This window comes from Silene latifolia, chromosome 2 (assembly GCF_048544455.1).
Source record: "Silene latifolia isolate original U9 population chromosome 2, ASM4854445v1, whole genome shotgun sequence".
Classification (NCBI taxonomy): Eukaryota; Viridiplantae; Streptophyta; class Magnoliopsida; order Caryophyllales; family Caryophyllaceae; genus Silene; species Silene latifolia.
The window spans coordinates 928977-943073 of NC_133527.1; the positions used below are offsets into that span (position 1 = coordinate 928977).

General features: G+C 35.7%; 2 protein-coding genes across 6 annotated transcripts; both read right to left on the reverse strand.

The window, feature by feature from the left end:
• Positions 1–9: 9 nt before the first annotated feature.
• LOC141641973 (F-box protein CPR1-like) lies at positions 10–2903 on the reverse strand. Of its 5 annotated transcripts, none has more exons than XM_074450624.1 (4): positions 2698–2802; positions 2502–2595; positions 1444–1667; positions 10–1278 (listed from the first exon to the last, which is right to left on the reverse strand). In XM_074450624.1, exons 2-4 carry the CDS (start codon positions 2591–2593, stop codon positions 167–169), a joined length of 1428 nt encoding a protein of 475 aa, XP_074306725.1. In that variant the 5' UTR covers positions 2594–2595; positions 2698–2802; the 3' UTR covers positions 10–166. The 5 variants fall into 5 exon arrangements, with proteins under 5 accessions (XP_074306725.1, XP_074306724.1, XP_074306723.1 ...); XM_074450623.1 differs by having other exon boundaries at positions 1444–1864; XM_074450622.1 differs by having other exon boundaries at positions 1444–2009.
• Positions 2904–3752: 849 nt separating this feature from the next.
• LOC141641975 (calcium-binding protein CBP-like) lies at positions 3753–5271 on the reverse strand. Its single transcript, XM_074450626.1, has 5 exons — positions 4678–5271; positions 4540–4586; positions 4266–4438; positions 4125–4143; positions 3753–4015 (listed from the first exon to the last, which is right to left on the reverse strand). Exons 1-5 carry the CDS (start codon positions 5072–5074, stop codon positions 3917–3919), a joined length of 735 nt encoding a protein of 244 aa, XP_074306727.1. The 5' UTR covers positions 5075–5271; the 3' UTR covers positions 3753–3916.
• Between the last annotated feature and the right edge of the window lie 8826 nt (positions 5272–14097).

A 14097-nucleotide genomic window follows, 5' to 3' on the forward strand; every position in this document is an offset into this window, starting at 1 on the left:
AAACTCAGCTTTGAAGAGAAACACATGAAAATTTACCCAAATTTATTGAATCAAAACTTAATGCCACAAAAAAATAAAAATCCGAGCCTAACCAAAGAGTAAAGGCTAGTTCTAAGGTAAGACCTAAGATATTGGTCTGCCGACCCTATTTGTATTATGTATTTCTTCACTGTTCATCCCAATTAATGTACCCAGCGTCTGCTGAAACAAGGGTCTCCTCGTAAATGTGCACACCCCAACATATACGATTTGGGAAGTCACACCTGCGTAATTTGTTCTCTTCCACATTGTATGAGAGAAGAATATTGCTAAATCCCATGAAGAACACTTCCCTCTTGTCTCTTGAATAAGATTCGGGTCTTAGCATTACTGGAGATTGTTCCTCATCCACTATCCTAAACAGCTTACTCCATGAACTCTGAACCCCGTATTCTCGCATGATCCATACATCATGATAATGCATATCAGGGTAATTACAAACCAGACTCAGGCATCCCTCAAGGACTCCTATATCTAGAAAGCACCGCCTTCCTAGTGGCGGCTCTAAAGATTCAGGCTGAGAGACCATAAAATAATTCTCATTAGCAATGTCAAAAGCAGCTATTGCATCATGTAGTTTTTCATTGGGATTACTGCTAGCAACCCAATGCACAACACCGTTAACACATACACCACTAAATAGGAACTCTGAGAGCCGGAAGGGACTTGGTGTAACCCATTTCCAAGAATTGGTGTTTAAGCTATAAACCTGAGCAAAATCACGCAAAGGCTCGTCTCTCTTACTCTGCTGGGCAATCTTCACTACCTTGTAGTCGTCGTTTGTGGCATCATACCCAAATCCAAGATAATGGTCAAACCTAGTTGAGAAGCCATCCAAGAGAGGACTAGGGAGTACATGGGAGGAGCGAGTGGTTGGATTGTATAAAGCAAAGGGGAATATAAGATGGATGGTACTGGTGTCACATAGGCACAGTAATCCGTCAGTCGCACCCACAACAATAGGGGTATGGTTCTCACCAACTAGAGGATGGTCTAGACTGGCGTCACCGTTAAATGAATCAAACTCGGCATGGCGCAGGGTAAAAGCAGCGCCAGTATACACAATATGGAGCTTAGAGCTAGTTTTACGGGACCACTCAAGATGACGTGGGGCAAAAGAAGCATCAGCAATTAGATCATACCACGGCCAAGAAACGGATTTGAAGCGTAGTAAAGATTTGACAGGCAATCTCAATAGGATATTAATTACGATATCCTCTGGAAGACCCATACTTTCTTCTGCATTGAATAAGAGGAAAAAAAAGATGTCAGCAGCCGCCATGTATACGAAAGAGACTATGTTAATCTTTTTGTCATCAACAAAATTTCAAAAGGCTTTAATAAGTGACTTGTGCTAAAAAAAAATTTTTTGGGGGGAGGGGGAGAGGAGGGGAGAGTTATCACCATCATGATCACCATTGTTGGAGCCAGCAAGCGGTGAAGTAAGAGTCTCCTCGTATAAGAGCATATCCCAGGTGACAACCTGATCGTTATGGTGGACAACCTGATGAAGAGTCTTGCTCTCCAAATCATATGAAACCAGGTGACTGAAATGTACCATGAAGAGGATCTGTTTCTTGTTCTTGGAAAAAGATATAGGTCTGAGACTAGCAGGAATAGAGTGTTCCCTGCCAATATTAAACATAGGAATTGGGTCTGGGTATGCAATTCTGTACAGCTTAGTCCACGACTTGTGCACACCATACTCTTTCATAATCCACACAACAAAGTGGTGATCTTCAGGACAATAATTATCGATTTGAGTCAAGCATCCATCCAAGACTCCGATGGTCAGCCAACGCCTCTCGGCCCTATGTTGAGGCCACTGTCCAAAAATAGGCGGGGGTACTGAATAATAAGTTTCCAGGTGAAGATTAAAGGCTACAATTTTATCAGGCATGGATTGTTGAGGAATTTCAGTAGCAAGAAAATGAAGGGCACCATTGAGAAAGATAGCCATCATGTGGAGCCTAAAGAGACAATAGGGAATATCAGGTAGCTTTTTCCAAGTATTAGTGGACAAGCTATAAAGCCTTGCATCACACTGGAAATAGTTGTTTGGGTCCTCGGAAGTCTGAGCAATCCTGAGAACCTTGTAGTCATCAGTAGTGGCATCATAGCCAAATCCGTAGTAGAGCATATATTCAGAATTGTGATTATTCCCTTGAAAAGGGGTCCAAGGAAGGAGGTTATACAAGCGGGTAGATGGATTGAACAAAACAAAGCGAGTAAAACACCTGCCAGTATCAGAAAGACAAAGCAAGCCGTGACAGGAACCGACAACAACAGAATTATGGTTACGAGGATAATGGGGAGGGTGACCTAAGGGAGTCTCGTCGTCAAAAGAATCAAAAAGGGAGGTATGAGGGGAGTTAGGGTACCTACTATAGACAGCGCGTAGGTTGGAAGCATGATGAAGACGGTGGAGTTTAACGAAACAAGGATGAGTAATCAAATCGTACCAAGTATGAGAAACAGACTTGCATTGGAGAAGATGTTTAACAATCAATCTGGATAGAATATCAGCCATGATGTCCCTTGGAAGAGACTCCATTTCTGTGCATACAATACAATTAGAGGGAAAAACCCTAAATAAATCATTCATTTAAGAAAAAACCAAAAGGGGGGAACTGGGAAGAGAAGGAGAAGAATACCTACCTATACCTGTGTGATTTGTCCAGGATGGAATTCAGAGATCCGGGTTACACATACATAATTAATAATTAATTTGTGACGATTAATACCAATATATTATCTTAAATAACAACCATATTTGGAGTGATTTCCTCCCTATTTTGTTACTGGGTCAACGGAACGCCCATTCATTATTCATTACTCATTTACCAAGGTAAACACTTGCCTCCATTTCTTTTTCTTTTATCATAAGTCTTACCTGAGACAGTCCTTATGTGACCATTAAGGCTTCAGACGGAATAGGCCGTCTAAAATCAGATTTTGTATTCTTTTATTTATATTCCATTCTTTAGGTTACTACTGTATTTTAATTCATGTAGGCTGCCAAAAAAAAAAATTATTTTAATTCATGCCAGAATACAAAAGGGGAAAATTGGAGAGCAGGGGATACTATGTGTGGATGCCAGAATATAAAACGTAGATAAACAATTCAATGGAACCGATCAAGTAGTTGACTCTTTTTCGTGGCTATAACAGGTTTGTTTTCTATTACCTTTGTTCATGGCTTGTAGCTCAATAATTTATCTATCTCACTTCCAGATTGCATCATGCATGCTCAACTGTTACACCATTGCTACATGTTATTCGACTGTCTCGTCTATGATTATTACTGCTACTATATATCATAAACTCATACTCGTAACATGTTTCATACCTGGTCAAAAGAAGTGCTCAACCAAATTTATCAACTCTGTTATTTACAGCCTTTTTACTGTCAACAGATTGCGTAATACTCCATAAACTTGATTTATTTTGTGAAAACGTCCTGATTAATGAATATAATAATATATTTCCTCCTGAATGTCATGTTATTGCCGTTTGATTATATGTGGACAGTTGTTTCTTCTAATAATGGTTGATTAACAACTATTCAGCATACTGCGTACATACAGTGTAAGCAAGAGTGTAGGACTATATCTATAGATGTCTTGAGGTTAATTAATGTGAACATATATACTTGTCACCTGCTAACCAAGATTTGCCATAAAATATTGCCTGATGAATGATGATGCAGTGCATTCACAAACATGCATAATTAATTATATAACTGCGACAAACATAGTACTTCATTCGTAATACATAGAAATGGTCCGTTGCATTATTGTTGGTACATAAAATAAAGTGGCAAGACTGATAATTAGTACGTTTAGATCCATCACATTCATTTAGTAATTGCAAATTTCTAAGCAATGATGAAAGGAAGAACGTTGAGCAGGAACTCCTCGTAGCAGAATGTTGCTCTGCCACACTCAGCTTTTGCATTGAATGTCTCACTCAGCCCCTGTAATTGTCATTTTATATATTCAATCTTTGAATTACATTACATGTGTTTTCGGCAAAGATTTAAGGACTACAAAAATCCAAGTATAAGATAGTGTATTATTTATTACCTTGACAGTGAGGCAGCACCTGCACAAGAGAAATAAAGGGAAGGCAAAAATAAACATGTCAGTCAATTACATCATACATTAATATAATAAGGTATGGAATTTGTAGAGTTGGATAAAAGAGATGAAATAGGATTGACGTACTCGATAAAGCTATCATAAGGAAGAGAACACCTTCCACCAGATTTGTTAAACTTGGAGATGAGGAGGTTAACAATGATTGGGGATACACAAAATCCAAGGGAATTCAGAGCTTGACCAAGCTCCATTGAGTCAATGCTCCCATTCCTGTCCCTGTCAAACCTTTGGAACATGCTCTGCAATTTAACCTCATTACAGTAGTTAACACATTATATATGCCTTTTTATAAATTCTACTAATCTCTCATTCTTAAGCATTACAGATGTGACATACTTACCCTCCAGCTCTGAAGGCAATTCATGAGAGGCACGAACTCTTTGGGACCTGTATGTTACCACATATAAAAAAGAAATCATGAAATTTGCTAATCATGAAATCATTAATTAATGAAGAAATGAAGAAATGAATTGGTTACCAAGCCTCCTCTGGTTACTGTGGGTGAACTGAAACATGAGGAGGTGGACAGTCCTCATGTTAAACCTGTAGTTGCAGGAGGACAATACTGCCTGTAGCTCCCTGTCATCTATCACACCATTTCCATCCCTGTCAATTCGGTTGAAGCACTCTACCATCTTACGGTCTGTCCCTGGTGGGAATGAGGAAGGCATGATATCACAAAAGGGGTCCTGCCCGAACACAGTCAGTGTCGTCTTGGTCTGAGACGATGACTGGAAGGAAGAGGACTTGTGCATGACCATTGGCTGTTGCACCGCTTGCACCCCGTATTGTTGCTGCTGGGATGATGCTGATGATCGGTAATATTGTTGCTGGGATGATTGATCATCGCAGTAGCGTTGAGGGTATGCCTGCATCTTTCCTAAGCGTTTGGTTTGCTACTTGTGATATTTTTGTGATGGATGAAGAAAGTTGAGAAGATGAAGAAGGGTTTATATAGCGCGATAAAAATAAATAAAAGGCACATTTAGATTCTTGTAAATTGTAAGCTAAGTTAGGGAATCCAAACATATAAGTGGAGTTCACTAAAGAAAATCCTGCTTTTTATTTAGAATTTAGAACAATATGCTGCTGCTGGTTACTAGTTGTTAATTTAGTATGCTCTATGCCCATATCATGCAAACTAAAGAATCATCACAATTGGTTGCTAATTGATAAGGATTCCACATCTTTTAGAATATATATAAAATGTTTCTTTCAGTCCCACAAATTTTGCATAAATGTTTCTTCCTCAATTAGTCAATATCTACGGAGCAGTAGGCAAAAGAAGACTTCATAGCAAAAGCACTTTCATCCCATTGCCTTCTCATCTCTTAGAATAAACACCTTTTAAAATAAAATGGGTCATTGTCACTCCTCATATCCTTACATAACTACCAAATTTAAAGGTAATTTTAAATAAATAAAGCACAAAGTTGGATTATGGAGTATCATTTTTAAAGTGGAAAATATCTCAAACTTAGAAATTGGTAAAACTACTTAATTAGCTTAATATGAGACTGGTAAGAACTTCATATTAACCTCACTTAATTAAATCAATACATATATATAAAGCAGGAACTTTTCGAACGATATTAGAGAGTCCAATTTTTTTAGAAATCCTATAATTTAAAGAAAAATTTAATAAATTATCCTAATAAGAGTAGATTTTTAAAAAAGAATATTAAATTTATAAAATTATCCTAATAAGACTAGATTTCTTAAAAAAAAAAATTATTTAATTTTATATCATAATATAAGTAGATTGAATTTATTAAATCACACACATATATGTAGATTTTAGTGATTATAAATTTATATGTAAGTGTGAGTAACAACTTATCATTTTATCTTAAGTTGAAAATGAACTAAAATGTCATTCAATGTATCCTAATAAAAGTAGATTTATAAAAAGAACAAAAAAAAAATTATCCTTATAAAAGTAAATTTCTTAAGAACAAAGCAAATTTTATTTAATTTTATCCTAATATAAGTAGAAATTAAATGAACTAAAGTGTTATAGGAGGCAGTTTAGTACGTTATATTCCACACGAGTATTTGTGATATTGGCATAATGTTTCCGAGTAGTAAAGCAATAACCTTTTGTTGTATCAATTGGACCCACATTATCATTATCATATACAGAGTACTATAAAATGCAATTGTTCCTTCAAAGTACCAAATATATATTGATGAAACAAGCGTGTAAATGAGTAATAATGTATGCCGACAACTGTTCTTATTTAGAGTCTACAAAAATGAGTATTAGCTTGAAATAATTTCGTATATCTAGCTTATAGGTACAAGATTCATGTTAATAATTACATACTAAAGTTTAGTTCATTTAAAAAATTACACAAATTCTCAATTAAGATGGACACGATCCATCTTAAACTTAAAATGGGTCAAATATATACCAAATCACATGACAAATTGCCTAAAAAATGTCAAATTTTTTGTCTTTATTACCACTATGTGGTAGTCTTTGACCCGTTTTAAGATTTAAGACGGATATTCCATCTTAAACAAGACGTACTTTTTCAATCTTAAATATTCCGTAAGTAATCGTACGGTGACACAAATTTTTATCTGGTCTTGAACTACTATAATATGATGGCTTGAGCTTCAAAATTAATTTTCACTAGAACGTCCAAAGAAAATCAAATAGTTACCTTATCTAAGCAATAAAAAATTAGAGTATACTTAGTATAAGATAATAGTTATTCATTCCATTTTTATTGTTTTATTTTAATTTTGAAAAATTTAAGAAATATTGGTGATATTACTACTCTATCCCTTAATTAAGAAGAAGGGGGAGAATGTCATCTTAATAGAATGAATAATAGTATAAGATTAGGGGTAATAGTAATAGTCCATCGATTTTATCATTATCAGAGGATGGTTGATTTGGGATAAATTTTGGAGAAAAAAGGTCAATAAAAATAGAATCAGTGGATTATTTAATGCTCCATATGAGACTATAGTGACATTTATGTGCATAACATCCCACTTTTGCCGACCATTTTCACGTTATGTTAGCAAATCCAATATCTGCAAACTACTTAAACATAAATGAGAGTATAAAATTATAAATAAATACCCCGTATATGAGTTTTGAGTAGAGGTATGATTTTGAAGTGCCCTAACCATGTTAGACGTTGATCTGATCCTACTACTAAGTCAGGACTTATTACTACTACGTATATAATTTAGTTTAAGTGGACTATAATACAAATTTGACTCCTAATTCTATAAATAATCTTTTATTACATTATTGATGTATACGAATAAGGTAATTATATCAGTGCATTGAAATAGTATACCAAATGCACAATTCGCTTAAAATTTCGAAAGATAAACTATAAAGTATGGTGTATATAATAGAAGAGGAGAATCAGAGTGAGTTCTAATGTTTAAAAGAATTGATATGATTCGATAATTTTCGGCCAACCTTAAATATGTAACCAAAAATAATATATTCAGCAAGTCACAGCACAAAATCAGCATTTGGCAGGGTATAACAAAATTTTGGTAAATAATTAAGATAGTAGGGGGAAAAATATTTAAATACAAAGTACTTTAGTTTATTGGAAACGAGATAAATGTTTAATAATTTTTTGACAAAAAAACGCTTATAAAAGCAAAGTCAAAATCAAAACCAATTAGACATTGTATATTTTGTAAAAAAAAAAAAGGGCATATAGCCAAACAGAGCTGTATAATGATCGTGGTAAACATTATTAGTAGATTAATACACAGGAACATATGTATATACTCCATAATTGTGATGAATATAATAAATAAGCAATTGGTCATAATAAATGTTATTTATCGTAAATATAAGAATAGTTAGCACTACAATAAGAAAATCACTTTTATTAGAAAGCAAACTCTATTAAATGTGTTCAATTATATCAGTGCATTTGTTTTGGTTGGAGTTTATGTAAATGGCGATTTATTAAGCCGGTATTAAATTGTACATCGTGTCAACTATGGGCGTTAAGAGTCCTTAAGACATACATAAAGCTAATATTTACATCTTCATAACTCTTGAGGCAGTTATGGTTTCAACCATCGTTCATGCCCCTTCTCCATATGACATCCTTGCTTTTAAATGAGTCATTTTTTACTTTCATTATGCGCGACAATGACTAGGTATTTGTGTTGGACGCGGCAAGACGAAATTTGCTCTTGAAAATTTCACAATAAAGTACATACCCAATGAAGTTAATATAAATCATATTGCCAGTTAACTAATCCTATAATCAAATTTTTTAATAAAACTAATATAGATCTAATGGGATTTACAAGTAATACCTACTATCTATCCTAAACTCTAAAAAATTAAACATTTACTCCCTCCCTGGTCAATAGTTTACACTATCCCTTTTTGAGTGTTTCAGTCAATAGTTTACGTTTCTGTTTTAGGTATGTTTATACTCTCTACTTTATCTTTTAAAAATATAAAATCAATTTCCCTCTCTTTGTACCTTGGTCTTTATGTATATATTTCCTCCGTCCCGATCAATAGTTATCTATTACTTTTGGCACAAAGATTAAGGAAATAAATATGAGTGAATTTGGACCAGATGCACATGAGCCACAAAAGGTTGCCAAAAATGGAAATAGATAACTATTCAACGATACACCCAAAAATAGAAATAGATAACTATTGACCGAGACGGAGAGAGTATATGCAGCATATGTAAACATTTTATTGAGACAGATGGAGTATTTAGTTATTGGAGTAGTTAGTTATTCTCTAAGATATAAAGATACATCTATATAATAGACATGCAATTTTAATGACTCATATCTTCATAGATGTACACGGGGATAATGATGGGTTCTCAGATACAAAAATATATTTCGTATTTAACCGGAGACAATATCCATTGAGGTCATGCTACGCCTGCCATGACGATAAATAGAGGCAAAGGGCAGTCACTTAATCATATAGAAATTTATATGAACTCAGATTTTGGTCATGGTTAGCTTTAGGTAACAACGTAAAGAAACAACATCACCAAGGGATGAATGCTCTACATTGTTGATAGGGAACAAGTATACCAATGCCACACGAAAGATATTGTTTACATGAAGTTCATAGGAAATAATCAGTCTTAATTGTAAATTATGAAAACAAATTCTATTGGTTAAGAATATAAAAAATTTTCCAAACATGCTACATATATGATCGAGATACCTGTTGTTTTGCGTACCCTCATTCAGCTTTTACACCCTATATATTATGCTTACACAGTCGAATATATGGGTAGATATTGTAGGTTAATCTAATTTGCGAAGCACATAAATGTTAGCTTCAATTATCACATGTTTATTTTGGTAGAATTAAACCACATTTGACAATACCGTTTTATGTTAACTAACAACTGATGGTACCTACAACAATAAAAATAGGTAACTACATAATTGAATAATACAACTGTCTATTTGGATGTTATACAACTGATATAATTAATACCAAAGAGAGTAACTTTTACGTTACAGGGACTGGAGATCCAACAGTAATCAATTAAATCAACTAGAAGTTTTATGCGTTCCAATTTTTAACATATTTGGACTTTTTTTTTATATTTAGTTTAGTTGACTTCTACTACCAAACATGTCAATGTAAACCAACGTTTACAATATGTTGTTCAACAAATTCTTGGAACATTCAACATGCACATTGTTAAAGATAATCCTAATTAGAGCCCCGTGCATCGCACGGGCTTTTCAACTAGTTTATGAATATTTTACGATGTATCCTTGATTCTTTGGGGCGGTGGGAATCGATTTTCCTATAAAATGCCATAGCATTTTATCACTCTATCGAATTTGATATACCAAACTTGAATACATTTGAATTGAACAAGTCGAACCGATTGACATTTTTGAATTATTTGATATTTATTTTCTCATAGAAACAATCTCAATTAGGAGTTTTTTCACCGATTTATTATTTATTAACTATATTTTGAATTCTTAGCTTTAAACTGGAAAATATCAAAGGAGCAAATAGTAAAGTCGATTTTTGATACCTAGCCCAAAAACTTATAACTCAAACTCACCTGAATCGATATTGATTTAACTCGATTCGAGAGACTAATTAAAGTTGCTAAATGAAATGACATGACCGAAATTAAAATGAGTGAATCCGAATAAAAAAGAAACGATTTAATTCTATGTGAACCCGAATGAAATGCGAAATACTGGAGATCGGCTCGGTTAAAGCTCGGCTATTGCGAGCTCGGCTCGAGAGCTTAACGAGTCAAGCCGAACAAAGGCTGGCTTGACTTGAAAAGCTCGTGAGCGGCTCGAACTTGTGTGATTACATAAGATATTGTAAAAATATTTTATCATGATTATATTTTTGTAGCACATATAACAAATATCTCGCCAATTTACCAAATATTTTTACATATAACCTTCGAGCCTTGTTATTGAAAATATCGAAAGGAAAAAAATAAAAAAATAAACATTTATATATAGGCTTGATTTGGGCTCGAGTTTGGCCCGAGTCCGCTTTAAAGTTTACAAGCTTTATAACGAGCCCATTTTTTTCAAGCTCGAAATCGATTTGAGCTCGAGTTTTGGTTCTTGAGCACAAGTCGAGCATGACCAAGTCCGGGCCGTATATGTAAATTGAAGTGAACAAAATTAACGGAGATGAAGTGAATTAACGGAGATGAAGTGAATTGAGATAAAAAGGGGAAGTAATTGATAGTAACGTTTTGTGTCGGTCTAAGAGGGTGATTTTATCACCCTCGTGTCTTTTAATATGGGTCTTTTAGTATGATTTTCCCTAACACTTGACATAGGGGTTGATGTGGTTGAACTTGTGTAATTCACCTCGGTTGAACGATTGATCCTCATGAACGGAACCCGAGAGGCATAGAGCACCCTTCAAAGGTTAAGGCAAGCACAAGAAGCCCCCATGTAGCCTAGAAGCCAGCTTGAAGAAGTAAGGGTGAAACTTGGAAGAAAAGAAGGAAGTAAGTTGAAGAATTGGAAGCAAGAATTCCCGAGATGGTGCGCAGCCTGCGCAGTGAAAGTGCGCAGCCTGCGCAGGTTGCGCAGCCTGCGCCTACGTCAGAGGTGCCTGCGCATTTTGGTTTTAAACACGGGCTTAAGGAAATATTCCGTGTTTTTGGGCTTGCTTTGAGGCTTTTAACCTAGGAAGGAGTGCACCCATATATATACCCCTCATGTTTGAAGACCTAATTATCATCTAAGTATTGAATAATCACAAAAGACTTGTATGAGAAGAATATTTAGTATTTGGGAAAAAGTTGTAAGCTTTTGTTGGATTTTTATGTCAATCTTTCCACAACTCTTGGATTCATCCATGGTTATGGAAGGCTAGACCTTTTCTTGGTGTAATTTGGTGAGACACTACTCTCCTTAAGTTTGTAAGAACCTCTTAATCTTTCCTCAATAATTATTACATGTTTCCTCGATTTCATTGTTTATGTTGGATGTTATTATGTTAGGATTCATGAACCTTGCATGTTAATCATCTTACTATTGCAATCCTTGTAGCAAGCTTGCATCTTTATGAAGTTGGGTTAAAGTTTATATCTTTGTGAGTGGAACTTGTATGTTGCTCCTTGGGATAGTTGGATTAAACCTCCTAAAGGATTAATCTTGGTGCTTTTGTTTGGCTTTTGTTCTTAATGCTCTTTTATGCAAACCTTGTTGTGGTTTTCAATTGGGTGACCATATTAGTAGGACCAACTACTCTAGCTTAGGAGTAAGTAGTCATTATCTTACATTAGTAGTTGAGTAATTGTTGAGGGAAGGAAAAGAGAGGATCTTTATGCTTAGGAAGTAGTTGTTGAGCCTTGTTACACCAAGTCCTCTTTAATATTGAATTCTATTACTCACCAAGTCTTTCCCATTTTGATTGTTGCATATCTAGTGTTTGTTGTTTTGCTTCTATGATAAAAGTTGCATCTTTACTTTTCCTTATGTTACTTCAAAACCAAACTTTCTCCATTTATGTCACCACTTGTTTACCATTGTCCATAACCATTGTTTGTTGATAAACTTAGTTAGTAAGTCTTAATTGTGATTAGAGTCTTAATTAGTTAATAGAATCCTACTTAATTGTCAATAGTTTACATTTCAAGTCTTTAGTCTTAACCCCTTCTCTTGGGTTCGACCCTTTACTTCCGCTTTACTATTGTTTTTATTGAAAGTTAGTAGAGTCAAAGTTTAGGCTATAAATTGTTAATTTGGTACGCTAATTCTAGTATTACGACACCTAGTTTTATTGCTATCAAATTTTGGCGCCGTTGCCGGGGAAGGGCAACATAGCTAGAACTTGAGTTTGTGAATTTATGTGTAGTTGTTTTATTACTCCTCTTGTTGTTAGAAGTAATAGGAAGTTCTAATTTGTTTGCTTAGTGCGAAGGTATATGTTTGGTTCCCCACAACACGGTGAATCGACTCCCGTGGAAGAAGACGCTTTTGGGGCCTATTCTTGGCTATTCACTAACCCTTGGTACCGAAGACCCCAAAGAGACCATATAGTGGAAGAAACACCCTTAGAAGCCCCTATTGAAGAAGACCCTATTGACGTGGAGCCAATTGAAGTGGAATATCCTTCAATGGCGAATGATACTAGAACTATTAGGGAGCTCCGGGCAAGAAATTATGACACTCAACCTCTTTGCATTGCTTACCCACCCATGGGGGCCAATGCCAACTTTGAGTTGAAGGGCTATTTCATTCACAACCTCCCAAAGTTTCATGGACATGCGGGGGATGACCCAAATCGCCATCTTTCCGAATTCCATATGATGTGTGAGGGTGCAATTCCAAATGGTGTCACGGAAGATCAATTTAAGTTGAGAGCTTTCCCATTTTCCCTTCAAGATGCGGCAAAAGATTGGTTGTTTTACCTTCAACCGGGTACAATCCGTACTTGGAAGGACATGAAGGCGGCTTTTCTTGAGAAATACTACCCCGACTCAAGACATAACCATGCAAAGAAAGCCATCACTTCTCCGGAGCAAGATGCAAGTGAGAGCTTATATGAGTATTGGGAGAGATTCAAGAAGCTAGTTGCTCAATGTCCTTACCATGGCCTTAGTGGTGATGACCTTTTGGTCAACTTTTGTGATGGCCTCACCGTACAATACCAAATCATGGTTAATTCCGCTACGGGTGGTGGAGTTGACAACTATTCCGTGGCGGAGGCAAATGAGATCATAGAAAAGTTGGCCGCTAGCACAAGGAACTATGGAAGAAGCCGAGTGTCAAAGAATATTAACTCCATTGAGACACCTTCTCCTTCCTCCCACAAGCTTGAGAAAACCGTGGATGATCTCACAAAAATGGTTGCTCAACTAGTGGGGAACAATCAAGGAGGAGCACAAGGATCTAATGTGGAGTGTAACTTTTGTCAAGGTCCACACCCAATGGAAACTTGTCCCATCATGGAAGAGCAAGGACTAAGCAAGGAGAATGTGAGTGCCATGATGCACGGTCAATACAACTCTAGGAACCCCAATGGGGGAGGGTATTATAAGTATGATCCGAGCGGCAATACTTACAACATTGGGACAAAGGACCATCCAAACTTTAGTTGGGGAGGAGATACCTCCAAGAGCTTCCAAAATGGTCAATTTAACCACTTGAAGAACTCCAACTCTCAAGGACAAGACCCCAATTACCAAACATGATCAAGAGGAACACTAAGTCGAGCCATCGACGTTAAACATACGGCAACCTTTGTACATATCCTTTCTTTAGTGTAGAATTTACCGTTTTCTTGTCAATTTATTTATTCTTAACAAGTTTTAGAAGCATGCATTATGGAATCTTTTGAAAGTTTGTTGAAGTGTTTGAAGGTAGTAGGATGAAGCTCCTTGGGAAGCGTGCCCAAGTCGTC